This window comes from Phodopus roborovskii, unplaced genomic scaffold (genome assembly GCF_943737965.1).
Source record: "Phodopus roborovskii unplaced genomic scaffold, PHOROB, whole genome shotgun sequence".
NCBI lineage: Eukaryota > Metazoa > Chordata > Mammalia > Rodentia > Cricetidae > Phodopus > Phodopus roborovskii.
Genome location: NW_026126607.1, coordinates 1,196,357 through 1,213,417, shown reverse-complemented (window position 1 = coordinate 1,213,417; position 17,061 = coordinate 1,196,357). Strand labels below are relative to the sequence as shown.

The following is a 17,061-nucleotide window of genomic DNA, read 5'->3' as shown; positions in this document are numbered from 1 at the left end:
TAGCAAGTTCCTTTTGCACATTTGCCCATCAAAATTTTAATGCTCCCCAGATTGCTTCTCAAGAGCAGCGCAACTACAAAGCTGAGGGCCAGTGGCCCATGCAGCCTCGTGGAGATGGTCCAGCAATCCACTGGCCTGCCATGGTCCCTGTCAGAATGTTAGCCTCCTGTTGGTGTCACCTACCTTATCTGGTGAAAGTTCCAAGTCCACTAGAGAGGAGGGGAAGTGAGATGCTGGGCTGGCTCACCATGGAGGGCAACTCAGGACGAGTTATAAATGCAGGGCTTGGATCAGGATGTGAAGCAAGGAATGCCACCATATCCTGTTTTTAAACTAAACTTCCTGACCAGTCCCATTAAGAAAGGCTTTGCAGTAGCTTGGGCTTAATCTGCAGGGAATGCAAAGTGCTAGTTTTACCCAGGTTTAGACTTGGCAAGAGAATCTGTCTTGGGCATGTGGATCACCCTACTATAAGACTAACTACGAACAAATTAAGACTCCTAGTTCTGGAAATGCCATCGCAAAAGCCATGGTTCTGTATGCCACCACAGACAGGAAGAAAGGCCATAAGACTAATGCAACATTTTCCTTCCCTCCTTCCTTTGCACCTTCCAACAAGATTTGCAAGTGGCTATGTGTGAACCTGACACTGTGTGGTGAGGGTTGAAGACAAGGCTGTCAGTGGGAACATGGGGGATGGGTCAGACAAGGATCTGGTTATGTCAACACTCAGAGAGACTGGGCTGGGTGAGCACTATGGCGGGTGCGGGAGCCCTTGGCATACCAGGCCCGAGGGTGAAAAGCTGAGAGAGGCTTGGGTGGAGTTGGATAAACACGAGGGGAGTAAATTATCAGTTTATCTGGAGTGTGTCTGGCTGGGTCACCTGGATGGCCTCCATTCTGACTGCCTTTGTTGGTGCCCCAGAGGGTCTTCTCCATACTCACCCTCTCCAGTGTCTGTGGTATTCTGAACCTGATTTTTATCTTCTGTGTCCTTGTGCTAGAGGTGCTTTTTGACCCTTGCCGGACGTGGTGCCCAGCATCCACCTGCCAAGCCGTGTGCCAACTCCAGGACATAGGGATTCAGACCCCCCAGCTGGTGCAGTGCAAAGCTTGCGACATGGAATTCTGCTCTGCTTGCAAAGCCCGCTGGCACCCTGGCCAAGGCTGCCCTGATACCATGCCAATCACCTTCCTTCCTGGGGAGACCAGGTAGGGCACAGCTATGCAGGAGCTGTGGAAGAATGAATGGGCTGGGAGATGAGAGCCATGGGCTGGGGCTATGACTGGCAGAAGGTGTATCTGGAAAGTGTCACCTGAGAGCATGCGACCATAAATCACTGTCCTCAGTACACAGTCTACCTCCTGAGTTTTTCCTACCTATGGTTTATTTGTAAGAACATTTGCCAGGTGCAACACAAGTTTCTGGGAATGTAAAGATATGTAAGAACCTCTGTCTACACCCTCCATGAAATGATAGATGCACTGTGAGATACACACCTAGGTTAATGCTTTGGTACCTGCAATTTTCCCACAGCTAACCTCTGTTGGAGGTGATCTGAAATAAGAGTGTAGGAATAAGTAAAAAAGGTGATAGTGAGTGCTGGCAACAAGCAAGATTACTAATAGGTCTATAGGTACCTGAAGCTAAGAGACCCGTACGTATCTCTTTAAAATTGAGTCTATTAGAATATGGCCAAAACACTACTCAATTTCTTCCCTCTTGCTCCTTCCAGTCAAATAGCCCAGCTGTTTGCGTAGGTGAACTTTGTAAATTAATTCCATGAACGTTAGAATTTAACAAAGTGAACCATAAGAAACTGGTTATAGCAGGGGCATCCCTCCCCATACTGTCATGTTGTTCAGCTTGGCAAAGTGGCCATGCTGCTGAAGAGACTATCATGACTGCCCGCCAGTCCCTGGTTTTCCTTGTTTCCCCATCTTCAGGAAGATGCCCTAGCCATGCTCCACACAGATCCTCTGTCATCTTCACTTTGTACACTGTCGCCAGACTAGGTCCCTCTCCCACCATGTCCCTTTTCCAGAGCCTTCTTGCTGCCCTTTGCACAGGGTTCTCATCTCTTCTGTTAGGCTTGGTGATGCCATCCTTTGCTTTCCTGCTGCAGTTTGAATTCATGAACCACCATCCAGGACTTGCTATGTTGTAGGTCCCTGTTCCTGTGGCTGATGCTTCTGCCATCAGGGGCTATGCATACATTGGTGTTTGATACTAGCAAAGACCACTGAACTTAGATGCCAGGTTATAGAAGCTTCCAGACTCAAGGAAGAAATGTCCTTGCTATGGAGCTTGATTAAGAGTAATTGGCAGAGGTTGACTTCCAGGGAGGGGAGAGCTAAAAGCAAATGAGGCATCTACTCAGGGAAGCAGTCCAGTAGTTTGTCCCTAGGAGTAAACCCTAGTAAGTTTGCTTCTTAGTTGGAATAACAGGAACGAAGGGTACTTTCTAGTGGAATAAAGAAGCCTCCTAGCCCAAGCATTTTCCATACTGCAAACCTTCCTCAGGGGCTGGAGATGAACTCAGTCAGTAGACTGTTTATCTAGCATGCAGTAAGCCCCATGTTCAGTAACCACCCCATGCACACACCAGAGTTGATGGCACATGCTGTAATCCTGGCATTCAGGTGGAATTTGGCACTATCTTCCTGGATTATACTCCATTTTATATTTTGAGGCAGGGTCTCTCAGTTGAACCTAGAGCTCATTAACCAGTGAGACTAGCAAGCCAGCTTGCCTGGGGATACTCTGTCCTTACCTGTCTCTAGGGCTGAGGTTACAGACAGATGCCACACCAACCCAGTTTTTACATGGGTTCTTGGGATCCAAACTCTAGTCCTTGTGCTTCCAGGGCAAACACCCTTCCACTGAGGCACCTTTCCAGAATTTCTATCAGTGGACAAATCAGAACCTAATTCATGTATCTCATGACACTTAGTAAACCAGAGGACATGATCATGAGGAATTTTCTCTGATAATCATCAGACAGGCTGTACCCCTGGAATGTATGGTATCTTCTCTTGGCCTTTATCATTTTTCTTCCAGATGTTTTATTTAAGAGAATAGCCATCTTAAAGAACAAACAGACAAAAAATAAAACTGATATGGATGTCTTCCTTAGCCATGCCTAAATACCTGTTTTACTTTTGAAACATTAATTAACAGTATTAACTTCTTGCTACTTTTCACCAGTTGCTGTCTTAGCATGACCAAGGCAACTCTTAAAAAGGAAAGCATCTATGGGGGCTGGCTTATAGCTTCAGCAGGTTAGTCCATGATTACCATGGTGGAAAGCAGATCTGCATAGTGCTGGAATGGTAGCTAAGAGCTTTACATCTTAATTTGTAGGTGGGAAGGTTGGGGAGGGAGACACTGGGCATGGTGTGAGCTTTTGAAACCTTAAAGCCTAACTCCTTATGTCCTCCAAGAAGGCCGCACCTACTCCAAAAAGGCCATGTCCTAATCTGTCTAATCCTATTCAAACACTCCCCTGATGACTAAGCATTCAAATGTATGAGCCTATGGCAGCCGTTCTCATCCAAACCACAACAGCTACTTGGCACAAGCAGGATACTTTCCTGGGCTCACACTGAAAACTAAGGCTTGTAGAGGTGTCCTATAGCTGGTTTGTGGAGGAGCCAGCATTTGCCACCAGACCTAAAGCTATAATAACCATTGTACATCCATCCTAGGTCTTCAGGGAAATATAAACAGTCCAGGTAGATCTTTGGAAGCAATTGTGTATCTTTGTGTGTGTATGCTTATGACTTCTTTTCCTGACAAGACCAAAGTGCACAAAATGTATTATCTGCTCTTTGGAAAATGCACACCTTTCTGAAGCCCCAGCACCATTTCCCAGGCTCTCTCTGGTATAAAGCTTCACACTATATATTAGTTTTTCTATAGAAATATAAAGTTAGATATGTGTTGGTGTTGCCTTTTCTTTGTGTTTTGTTTTTACCTTAGTCAGGCAGCTCTGCTCTGTTTTGGCTGTTTGTTTTCTGGGGTGTTTGTTTCTTTGTCTTTAGTAACAAGAGGTCTGGGATCCCTGCTATAGGGAGGTGCTCCTAGCACAGCCCTACTGCTGGGTCTCTCTTGATCCTCATTGCAGAACTCTCACACCGTGTCTCCCACAGCTCTGCTTTCAAGATGGAGGAGGGTGATGCGCCCATCAAGCGCTGCCCCAAGTGCAGGGTGTACATCGAGCGGGATGAGGGCTGTGCACAGATGATGTGTAAGAACTGCAAGCATGCCTTCTGCTGGTACTGCCTGGAGTCTCTGGATGTGAGTACTGCACAGCCTCACATGGGAGCCATGAGCAACATGGCATGGCAGCCGTGAACCCCGGGGTCCAGATATGTGGGAGAGGAAACTGGGGGCACTTACCCTGGGGGAAGCTGGAGGCCATGCTGGTGACAGAAGGAAGTAGCAGCAGGGATGATTCTTCTGTGTTTATAGGAATCTTGGTTCCCTGGGGTGAAGCTTGGCCACACTAGCTGGGTATAAAAGCTTAGGGCAGGCTTTGGGTTCAGCTTTCTGTTGAAAAGTGTTGGGGGTCTCTGAAAAAACACCAGAGCTGGCAGAGTCAACCTCCATGTGTGGCAAGAAGGAAATATGGTTCAGCATGACTGCATAGCTGCTGCTGGTTCAAACTGCATAGCTGGTGCTGGTTCAGACATCTAGAGTCTTACCCCAGGCAGTTTATTTTAGTCATATTTAAGCACACTGCAATTTGGGGAAAACACTTCCTGGTGTAACACAATCCTGTGTGCACAAGGAGCCACAATCACAGTGAAGCTCTTCTCTGAGCACAAGTGTCACTTCTTCTGTGGAGATGGGACCTAAGGATGGGGTACATGTAATTTAAGAAAAGTGGTTCGCGAGAGAAAGACGCCGTAAGATAGGGTTCAAGCAGAGGGGTTATTTATTAGGGAAAGTGATCATAAAAAGGGGAAAGGGATGGGGGGTGAGGGTGAGGAGACTGGCAGGAGAGAGGAAAAGAGGAGGGGAGAGAGGGAGAGAAAGAGAGAGAGGAAGAGGATGGGAGGTGGTCAGGGCCCTTTTAAAAGGGAACATAGTGAATATGCACAGGTGGTGCTCTTAGTAGCTGCAGCTAATGGCATGTATTGTCAGGACCTCAAGGGCAGGCCAGTACAGATGGCTGAATGCTAAGACATGTGTTATCTTAAGGGCCTTGGAAGAAGCTGGGATGGTCTCGGTCATGCAGATAGCTCACATCCTTTTGTTCCCAACAAAAGAAGAGGTGCTTTGTGTCTTAGAGTCTCAGTCTTTAGGGCCAAATCTGATGAGACTGTATGTTATGATAGGGTATCACAGACTGGGTGACAAATAGCAGACATCCGTTTCTCACAGTTCAGGTGCTGGAGAGCTAGACTATGACAGCTGACAGGTGGGGTCCTGATGAAGGCTCCTTTCTGGTCCTCCTCCCAGGGCCATGTTGGAAAGAGCAAGCTCAGGTCTCCCCACAAAGATGCTATTCTTGTCAGGGACACATCCTCATGTTCTATCTCATCTAAACTTGGTCACGCCCAGAGGCCCACCTCCTGACACCACCAAAACAGGACTTGGAAGTTCGATGAATTCCAGAATTTGGGTGTGTTAGAAAGCACACTCAGTAGAACAGCAGGTAAAATGAAAGTACACACAGTAAACCAGTAAGTCATGCTAGGTGTCTGGAAAGGTCTGTGCCTCATCTACATGGAAGAGAAATACATATTCCCTTTGCTGACCGCCAAAATAGAAGTTTCTAGCTTAATCTAGCAATCATCTCCAGTTCACTCTCTAGGTCAAGTCGCTGCTGTTGCTGTTATTGCTGCTAGAGCAGCTTCTGACAGCCCCCCTCTCTAGTTTCCTCTCTGTTGCTGTGATAAAATACTTTGATCAAAAGCAATTCAGGAAAGATTTTTCCATTTCTTAACTTTTTTGTGTTTTAAATTTTACAGGGAAGTCAGGGCAGGTACTTGAAGGATCTGTGGGAAAATGCTACTCGCTGCCTCACTCCCAGCCTGGCTAGCTGATACAGGCTAGGATCACCTGCCTAGGGAATGGTGCTGCCCACAGTGGGCTACACTCTGCCACATCAATTAACAGTCAAGAAAGTGCCCCATGGACAGGCCCACAAGTCACTCTGATTGGGCAAACCTCAATCAGAAGTCCCTCCTCAGGTAACTCTAGGCTATGTCAAGCTGACAGTTGGAGCTGAGCAGGAGGACAACTATCCACAATGATATTAGGACTTTGGTTTTGGAAGAGTTTGATTATTTGATTATGTATACTTTAAAAGACTGTCCTTAAAATAGTGCTTTAAAATCTCTTGTTAAAGATCTCCTGAGCAAATTGGGAGCAGGGTTGGGGGGAGAGGAGAGGGAGTTAGGAAAAAGAGAAGGGGAGAAGAGGAGGGAAGAGGAGGACATGAGGGAACAGGAAGATTGAGTCAGGGGAAGAATAAAGAAGAGCAAGAAAAGAGACACCATAATAGAGGGAGCCATTGTAGGTTTTAAGAGAAATCTGCCACTAGGGAAATGTCCAGAGATCTACAAGGATGACCCCAACTAACAATCTAAGCAATAGTGGAGAGGCTACCTTAAATGTCCTTCCCAGATAATGACATTGAGGACCACCTTATATGCCATCCTAGAACCTTCATCTAGTCACTGATGGAAACAGAAGCAGACACCCACAGCTAAACACCGAGCTGAACTCCTGGAATCCAGCTGCAAAGAGGGAAGAGTGATGAGCAAAGGGGTCAAGACCAGGCTGGAGAAACCCATAGAAACAGCTGTCCTGAACAACAGGGAGCTCATGGACTCCAGTCTGATAGCTGGGAAACCAGCATAGCACTAACCCAGATGACCTCAATGTGGGTGTTAGTTAGGAGGACTGGGCAGTCTATGAGGTCTCTACTAGTGGATCAGTATTTATCCCTAGTATACGAATTGACTTTGGGAGCCCATTCCACATAGAGGGATACTCTCTCAGCCTAGACTCATGGGGGAGGGCCTGGGCCCTGCTCCAAATATGACAGACTTTGAAGACTCCCCATAGAAGGCCTCACCCTCCTTGGGGAGCAGAAAGGGGATGGGATAGGGATTGAGGTGGACAGAGGAGGAGGGGAGGGAAAGGGAACTGGGATTGACATGTAAAACAAAGTTGTTTCAAATTTAAATAAAGAAAAAATCACCTGTTAAGCATTGTAGTCAGCAATAGTTCAAGTGGCTTGAACTGCACATCCTGACTGGTCTATTTATATCTGCTCTGGATGCATTGATGGCTAATTTTAGTGGGAAACCATGGTAAGCTTAAGAGCTTCATTCACAGACTTAAACATCACAGTGAAATCATGTCTTTAAGACCCACTGGCTATCATTTTCTGGCATCAGCTTGACTGAATTTAAAGCAAGCAAACAAACAAAAACCTCCGAGGACATTAGAGACACAAATATTTGTATGTATGTGTGAACATGTGCGTTGTGGAGTGCATTTTTGTTGTATGTGTGTGCATGTGTATGTGGTGTGTGTGTGTGTGTGTGTGTGAGAGAGAGAGAGAGAGAGAGAGTGTGTGTGTGTGTGTGTGAAAGGGCACTTTCAGAGAAGATTAACTGACAGGGAAGTCCCTCCTTCACAGACTTAGTCTTTCAAGTGCCAGCATGAGGTTTAGGTTGAAATAGAGGACAAGAGATAAGACATCATAGCAGCCTTGGCCAAGGTGTGCCCCCCCACCCCCATCGTTGTCTTAGCTCCAGTCTCTGCTTTGAGGCAGCCTGACAAGTTGTCAGGAAGTTGTGAACTCTTCCTGAGAGACATCCCTCCCCCAGTCCGGAAACAGGATTCAGCCTATTTCTTTTTCTATTTTGAGGCTCTTGTTGAAAGTTCATTATTTTTCAATAGTCTTATAGCCAAAGGGATTGGGTGTGACACCTCTGCCAGTGTGGTCGCAGAATCTGTGGAGTGAGGCCAAGAGTCTTCACCTGCCACCAACTTTCTGGAAGGTTTGGATAACCAATCAGTACCTACTTTCAAGGATGGAGAGTAGTAAAGATTTCCCGTGACTGATGCCACGTGGCTTGGTGTGTGTTTTAAAAGAGGAGTTCAGAGCCTTTTAGACAGCCACAAGACAAGATGCTGTGATAGGCAGATTTGGCAAAATGAGACAAGTGCACTTCTGCTATTCTCCCATTAACATCAGTGTGGAGGAAAGGGCAATGAGGAGTCCAGGAGGAGTCTCACAGCTGACAGAAGTGGCCAGGTGGGGCTAGAAGAGACTGTGCTCACCTGTCCAGGGGTGGTGAGACAGCTGCTGAACGTCTGCCTCCAGTGGTCATTGCCTGCAACTGCATCATAAAAGCCAGGGTTTACGTCTGCACTGCCCTGAGGGACAGTGTGGCTTTGCTATCCCCTAGCTCCAGCAGAGTTGACCTGAGGAGCCAGAAATTGGTGGGTGGTTTCCTCATTTTCCCTGGTTTTCTTGTCCTTTCAGTCACATTGGACCTTATGATAATTTGCTCTTTTACTTAAGGAGAAACTTCCTGTTGGTGGCCTTGGTTAAATGAGCAAAGGGTATTGACATGCTGGTACCGTTTCCTACCCATTTCCTGTTGGTGATGGGCAGGCAGGGCCTCCTGACCCCCGATATCAGTGGTGCTGATACATATCCAGGTGCCCTGAGTGGTCAGATTTCTCAGATGTAACCACCACGGTGAGCATTCAGCCCAGGGACCTGACAGTCTGGAAGTGACTGTACTGAGTGTGAGGGGAGGCCACGTAGAGAGAGACATGGAACAGACAGTTCTGTGCACTGGGAAACAGAGAGAACTTGTGGGTAGAGGGTAGTTGCTGGACTGGTTCTCAAATAAAGGGAAACCTTGCAAAATGTTTCTGAAAATCTGAACTGAGGGAGGACTGGCCTGGTAGGAGCTGGTCTGGTCTCGTGGGAACCGATACAGGCAGGCCCAGAGAAAACCCGATCTCCCTCTTCAGTCCCCTGTGTTGGTACAGGCTCCAGAGATGCCACTATACTCTGGCTTAACACTGAAATCTGGCCCCACGATCCCCTCTGTGGGATGAGGCTAACAGTTTTCCTCTGGCTGCTCTGTGGAAAGGGCTGGTGGCCCAGAGGAACAGCACCCAGGTTTCAGCACATTGACCTCACTGTTATTCTTGCCTGTGTCCACATACTACTGTATCTGGAATATAAAACATACTGACAGCCATAATCCAACATTCACCGTAGACCTTTATCTGCCCTTCACAGGATGACTTCCTCCTGATACATTATGACAAGGGGCCTTGTCGCAACAAGTTGGGCCACTCCCGGGCATCAGTGATCTGGCATCGGACACAGGTAAGAGGTTGCTTACCTGAATTTTGATCTCAAAAGGTGTGTGTGTGTGTGTGTGTGTGTGTGTGTGTGTGTGTGTTCTAGAAGACTTTCTAGTGATGCTGATGGTCCTGGCCCAGTGTTCGAATATGTATACATTTGGTGCATAGCATCAGACTTGCTACTTAGCTGTGACTTTGGTCATGACCAGGCCTGCCTGGTGACCACACTGTTACTATTGGTCCTTGATGAAGAGCTGTCTAGAGCTGTCCTGAGAGAGGCAAGCAAGTTGCTAACAGAAAAGGATGAGGGGGAAAGTAATGGAATATCGCTGTTGTCTACAAAGTCTATAAATGGCTTTTGGGTCAACTGATTCAGCAGTGGTGAATTATATATTAAGTGGTATTTGTCCCCTGTGTGCCAGCCACATGTGTAAGACATTCTTCTATGGAGCCTGCCTTCTGTTAGGTGCAAAGGGTAGACATAATGAACTGACAGACCCACCATGACATACAGCAGCTGTGAATGAGGGGTGCGGAAGGGGACTTAGATGACATGTGTGGGAAGATTCCTTGTGTCTTAGTGCTAGTTCTGAGTGTCAAGAAGTAGACCCGTGTATGTGGGGGAAAGGAGAGAGGACAGGGCAGGTGGGTTGCTTGAATTGTGGAAGGGTGAATCCATGTGGGTAATGAGACAGGGGCTATGAGTTTAATCTAGGATTTTAGCAAGGCCGCATCTCTAAGGGTTTTGTGGGACCTAGCAGACATGGATTTTATTTACACTCAAGTGGGGAACTACAAAGGTGTTAGGAGTGGAGTTTGCAATACTCCCTAGTTGCAGGGGAAGAGGCTTCTTTCCTAGGAGTCCTCTGAGGTCACTGTGCCAGTCCATCTAAAGACAGAGACCCACTCTCTGCACATTAGCCTAGAGCTGGGAGTGGGTCTCACTGTAACTGCACTTCCCTAGCACTATTAGTTCCATGTTGATGGGGATGGAAACCCACAATTATGAGTGTCTGCAGCAAGGCTGAGGGTATCTCCCTGTAAAGTGTTACTTGGGAGCAGGCAGTGCTCGTAGCCCACCAACCCTGGAAACAGGCCAGGCAGACTTCCCATTGCCACAGATGGGGCCACTGCTGAGAACTTCGTAAGAGCTGGGATTCCAGGAATTTATCTATCTGTGGCAGTCATGATTGACCTCAAGTCTAGCATGCTGTGACTGTAGTGTTTGTGGGTGTTGTCCTCAGTATAAAGTATGTTTATTTTGTGGGTTCCTGCTTTCTTACACTTCTTTGTTATTAAGTGGTAGCCTAGTTCTTGCAGATTTGGGGGTGCTCTACTCCTTGGAGACATTGCAGCAAGCTTTTTATCAGTTTTCTAAACATAAAGTATCACGCACTACATTTTACTCAGTGCCCCCTTGTCATATGCTCCATTATAACACATCTGCATGCTATGTATTTTTTTTAAACGCCCTTATCTTTTCAAGGCTTTGCACAGTTTACCTTGTCTTGAGATTATCCACGTGGGCACGCGCCCCCACACATACATGCACGTACACGCGCGCGCGCGCGCGCGCGCGCACACACACACACACACACACACACACTCACATGCTCATACATGTCTACTCTGGTTGACAAGGTCTTCTTTTGAGATAAACAGGAGTAGAAGGTGGTGGTATCTGGCTGGCTCTGCTGCTAACTGCACAGGAAGACATCTTATGAGCTACAAGTTGAGTCTCGGTTGATGATGGCAGAGACATGACTGGTGACCTCCCTATCTCTGTTATTCTTCTGTCCAAAAGGATGAAAACCCTCTCTAAGCCCTCTCCACACTACTTCCTGTGTCTCTGTCCTCAGTCCTCCAAGACCTCTATGGTTAATTTTGGTCAGCTTGTTCCTGCCCCGCCTTGTGATTCAAAGTAAACATTATTGTCAGTCTCAGGGGTGACAGAATGCAATCAAAACACATGTCAGTGCTCACTGAGTGAAATGGTTTTGTTTTTATGTCACTTGCTTTTGTGCTTTTTTTTCTCCTTCTGGTGATTTTGGCATCCACTAATGACCAACAGTCAGTGGCTTGGTAGGTCAGCTTACCAAACAGCATGCAAATACATCCATGGCAGTCGAGGAGCTGAGATGGTGCCTTATTGTGCAGAGTGTGAGCATGTGCTCATGAGTTTGATTGGAGGACGGGGCTCCTTCAAGGCTGGCAGTCAGTCACCTGCTTGCTGCTGCTCAGCTGGGAGCTCCAGATGACCTCAGGTGACCACTGTGCTCTTAGGGGCCAAAAATATAAGTATGCATGTGAGCTTTTAAAAATATATTTTTAAACATCATTTGCATACTTGGGTCCGCGTGTGTGCAGATGAGTGCAGATATAAAATGGAAATGTCAGATCCAGTAGAGCTGGAATCACAGGCATTTGTTTCTGGCCTTCTCAGCACCAGTGCCGGGAACCCATCTCAGGGCCTCTGTAGGGGCAGTGTGCAGTCCTACAGGCTGAACCTTCTCTCGAGCTCCTAGAGTCTTCATTTGATTTTAACACATCACCTGACCTACTCAGTGCCGTCCCACCACCAATATTATGTTTATCAAATGAGCATCCATCCTGGCTGAGGCTCAGCATCCTCACTGCCTCATTTTATCCCTGCAGTGTGATGTCTTTTATCAAATGTGATCTTATTTATAAATGTGGGTGTGTACATGCTTGCATGCGTTGTGATGTATCTAAATGTGTGTAGTTTGTTTCAAGGAAAAGTCCCAGTGAAGGGATTCTTTCCTTCACAACTGTTCGATGCTTTATTTGATAATTTCAGAGTTGAGAAAACAGACTTGGGAAGTCATGTATTTATCAACTGTTTGATGCTTTCATTTGACAATTGCAGAGTTGAGAAAACAGACTTGGGAAGTCATGTATTTATCATCTCTAGCACTAGGTGGCAGTCTAATTCCACATTCGGCTTTCAGAATTCAGAAGGAAGACTGGGGCTGATCTAAGTAAGGCTAGGGAAAAGACTGTGTTCATTTGAAACAGCCCCACTGGCTGATGTAAGCATCAGTTGGTCTTTATCTGCCAGTTATACCTAGAAAGGGGATGACACATGCTTTTAATCCCAGCTCTAGGGAGGCAGAAGCAGGTTGATCTCTGTGAGTTCAAGGATAGCATCATCTACAGAGAGAGAGTTCCATGCAGCCAGGGCTACACAGAAACCCTGTCTTGAAAAACAAAATAGTGATAATACATAACAGTCCATGTTTGGTTTTAAAGTCCAGAAAGGCAAGGGTAGCTCAATATAATGTCTAATGTCCCATGTCCCTGTCATTCTTATTCCAACATTTGAGGGTTCTTGTGCTTGCCCTCTTATACACTAAACCATCTGGGTATCTTTGTCATATCAGCCATTTTCTGTCCTCTAGCCAAAGGTAGGGCTCTATTTCTTGGATGATCTTTACCTGGAACTGAACCCACTTTCTGTGAGGTGTTTTATTTAGCCTTTGATGAAATCATATTCTTTCCATTAGACAGTGTTCTTCTGGGGTGTCCTGATCTCAGATGTGTTTGTATTTGTAATAGCTAGCTATGGTCTAACTAATGATGGTATCTCAAGAGAAATCAGCAATTGGCTGAATGCACAGAAAAATGGATGGGGTTGGGGTTGTGAAGGGAGAAGAGGAAGGAAGGGAGGGAGAACAATGAGAAAGGAATATAAGTAGTTGAGACAATGGCTGGTTGGATAGATGGCAGGAGAGGGGTGTACATGGGTGACTGTCAAAGAATTAGATAGTTGAATGAGTGTGGATGGTGGATGGATACATGCATGGATCAGTGGATGGTTGGATGCTTATAAGTGGATGAATGAATGCATAGATGATGGGTAGTTGAATAGATGAATTTGTACGATGGATAGTTATATGGGCAGGCAAACTGTATGATGGGCCTATGGATGGATGGATAGATTATGATTGGAAGTATGGATGGAATGGTGGGTGGTGGTGTGGTTTAAACTTGGGCTGTGGAACTGTTCATCCTCACCTTTCCTCTTTGTTTCCTTTCAAGGTGGTGGGAATTTTTGCTGGATTTGGGCTCCCTGCTCTTAGTGGCGTCCCCCTTTCTTGCTCCTGGCCACACCCTTTGTCCTTTGCTGCAAATGTAAGTGCAGTAAAGGGGACGATGACCCACTGCCCACCTAGAGGACTGCGTGATGCTGGAACAGACGCTGCCTCGGGACATGTGGTTCCCCTACCCCTCACCAACCCCTTTATCACTAAGCATGTTTCTTGCCTTATGTGCCCCATTGAGCTGCAGAGATTTCAGGGATGACCTTGGCAAGTGGGCAGAGGCTTTGGGTGTGGCCTCCGGGGTGTGGGGGAGGCAGAGTGCAAGTGGGTGGGGCTCATCCCAGAGTCCTTCTGTGTCTGCAGACCTGGCCTGAGGTGGCATCAGCTGCACCTGAGGCAGTTTTATCCCCCTGGTCATAGACTGGAAATGTTCCATGGGAGCTTACAAGACCCACTCAGACAAAGGGACACCTTGGCTTCAAGATGGCACCAAGTTGTCAGGAGAAGTCTTCAAGATTTAGAACTCTCTTCAGCCAGCACCTGATTATTATCTGACTTGAGAAAATCTCTCTGTTTGTGACAACTGTTTTTACTCCTAAAGGCATTTAGTAAAATCCTTTTTAGAAGGCTTTTTTTTTTTCTTTCTGTCAACTGAATAGGGAAAATCAACAAGGTGCGTATAAACCATCCTATGCCTTTTTTGAAATGTGCATTTTATGGAGTTATAGACAAATGACTTTTGTGGCCTGATCATTTTTTCAGGAGCTACAGAAAGCCTTATGCACACTTTGTGTTCTTCTTGGAACCTGCTGTAATTACTTTTTGAATGCTGTGAGCTGTGTACTGTTACCCACATGGGCCCCCTGTTGCATTTCTCTGAAGATACCAACACATTTAAGGGATGGTCTCTGGCTTTACATCCCCCTCCCTCCCTACCCCCCTTCTCCAGTCAGCTCACAGGGCTCATTCCTTCTGTCCCCCTTCTCCCAGGTGGTGGCAAATGCCTTTGAATGTTTTCACACCACATGTTTTACTCGGAGAATGACTCAGCTTTGCCTCCTTGCCCTACTCTTCAGGTAGGCGGAGAGGAGAGTTCAAGTCATCCATCCCTGGGAAACTCTTGGAAGTTGGGTGGGAACTCTCTGAAGTCTTTGCATTGTTCAAATGCTTTGGGTAATTTGAAAAATCATGTGACTCACAGGACACAGGCCCAACCCTGTAGTTAACCAGTTTGTTCTTGCTAGGGGAAAAAAAGGGAGAGAAAGAATGAAAGGAAGGAGGGAAGGAGGGAGGGAAGGACCCTCTGTTTCACTTAATTAGGCTGCTGTGGGGAGTTTGTGAATCACTCTTTCAGGGGGCTGTGCGTTTCCATGTCAACAGAGTGCAAGATAATAAGACCAATTGACTCTGAAAATGGGAGAGAGTGTTTTCTTTTAGAATTGACTTTCAGAGCCCAGCATGCTTCCCTGGAGCAGGGTGGAGATGTAGAGGTTTGCAGTGGGGAAGGTTGAAGGCTTACTTAAGCATCCTACAAAGGAGTAAAGCAAACCCTGAGTCCTGTCATCTCAGCCACATTGTCTTTGTGTGAGTGCACTTCTGGGTGATGTCAAGTCCTAGCAGACACTGCCTGCCCAGAAATCACTTTGTTTTCTTAATTTTCAATTGACAGTGAATGAGGTAAAATAACTACTGGCTTCTTGCCTTCTGGTATTGATTTTCTTTATTAAGAGAAAGCCATTTAGAAGCTCAGTCCACGTCAAAACCATACTCAGAAAGTCCTTGGGGGTTGAAACTTAAAAGTTCACTTATCAATGTGAACTCTGGGACCTTCATTTGAGCCTCTGTTGCAAAGGTGGACTGGATTTTCTGGAAAGGGATGACAACTTTATGTGAGTCGGTGACTGAAGTTGAGACCCCAAGCCCACACTTTGTATGTGAAACTGTTTGACCACCACCCTTTTAAAACGCCCATCAGAGGTGGCAACCATCCTGGGCCCTGTTTCCGGGGTGCACAGGCAGACGTTACACCACCATGATCCTTCCCACCTTGCCTTGATCAGTCACTGCTGTCTGTTTCATTGTTCAATGGCATTTGTCCTTGTGGTAGTAGTGGCAGCCTTCCGGGGGCCTGTGTTCCCAGACTGCAGCTCAGGCTCTCTTTTTCAAGATTGAGACTTTTGAAGGTTCACACACCTCTGTAACCCATGTCTGCCCTGAGCCTTTGTGTCAAGCACACTTACTCAGTTGGATTTAGTAATTAAAAAGCTAACTTGTCCCTTCCCTCTAGAAACACCAGCAAGATCACACTGAAATATAGAAACTTGCATTGTCCCCTGTGAGAGTCCTTTTAGTAGAGACCACGACACTCCTTTATTGTGGGCCTCCAGCTTGAACTGTGTGAGATGTGAAATACGCATGGGATAGTGTAGATGGCCCTCAGATGCAACTGGTCTTGCTGTCAGTCCCGAGTTGCCTGAAGTGTTCTGTGCTCAGTAGCAGAACTATTTCTGTTGCTCAGTGTGGTTTGCCAGAACTGAAAAGGGAGTCTCCTGAGACAGGCCACGTTCCTGATGGAAGGTGAGTTCAGTCCTGGGCTTGTGGAAAAGACTCTTAGTGACAGGCTGTGGGGCTATCTAGTAGGGTCCATGGAGGACCCGCTCTCCAGTGGGTTATCTGAGGCCATTGCATGGCTGGCCATGCCACAGTCTTACTGGGTATGCTTACCCTTGCCAAGCTCAGCGCTGCAGCCCGTGGCTTCATATACTCCCCAGGGTGACACCTTCAGAGGCGAAGGCAGGATAGGTGTTCATGGCAAGCAGGGAGCCAGCTCCTTGCTGGGGCAAAGATTTGGATCCCATGAGTTGTAGCCTGCCTTACCACCTGGGAGTAGCTCAGACTATGGAACCAACACCTTTCCCACATTGACACTTATCTTGAGGAGAACAAATCTTCTCTACAGTGTAGTGTTCCATAAAACAGGTGTGAGACACTGGCCAAGCTCCCCAGTAAACACAACCCCCTGGGAGGAAGGATTCTTAATCTTGAACATCTGACTTCCAGATGAACTTATCTTTTCCACTAGAGTTACAAAAGGGAAAGATTATTTTACGAAATAGAAGTATTTCCCTTGGTTGCCTTTAAAAATTAGAGAATTGGAGAGAATGAGGGAGGGCTTATTTTATATACTTCCCAGATTCCCACAGATTAATAAACATACCAGTGAATATGTATATGTAAATCACAGTGAAATCATACAGGGAAACTATTTTGCATGTGTACAATTTCACAAAGGTTTCCTTAAAAAAAAAAAAAAAAAATACCAAAGCTTGTTTCTCCCTCAAATTGAACCCAAACCCTTATGAAGGTCAGTGAGGCAAAGAGATTGTGACTGGCTTTTGCCAAAAACCTCAACCAGGAGGGAAGGGCTTATGTTCAGTCATTTGCTCCTTGACTAGGAGAGCCCAATCCTTTGGTAGTTGAAACTCCATGGTCTCTAGCCCTCCTGGCTTGTATAATCCTGTCTTCCAAGATCCCAGGGCCCTCCAGTTAGGTGTAGCTGTGTGCCACGTGCCTGACTTTTCTTTTATACTTTGCTTACTTTGCCTCGGGTGTATTTTAATCTTGTATAAAAAAAACAAGCATGTG

At 46.5% G+C, this 17,061-nt stretch overlaps 1 protein-coding gene across 1 annotated transcript in view; it reads left to right on the top strand.

Moving 5' to 3' along the window:
* Positions 1 to 14,045, top strand: part of Rnf144a (ring finger protein 144A) — a 102,152-nt gene extending 88,107 nt beyond the window's left edge. The window contains 5 exon segments of the mRNA XM_051205969.1: positions 1,005 to 1,212; positions 4,153 to 4,300; positions 9,288 to 9,377; positions 13,415 to 13,459; positions 13,462 to 14,045. Coding sequence (XP_051061926.1) covers positions 1,005 to 1,212; positions 4,153 to 4,300; positions 9,288 to 9,377; positions 13,415 to 13,459; positions 13,462 to 13,548 — 578 coding nt within the window. The 3' untranslated portion in view covers positions 13,549 to 14,045.
* The last annotated feature ends 3,016 nt before the right edge of the window (positions 14,046 to 17,061 follow it).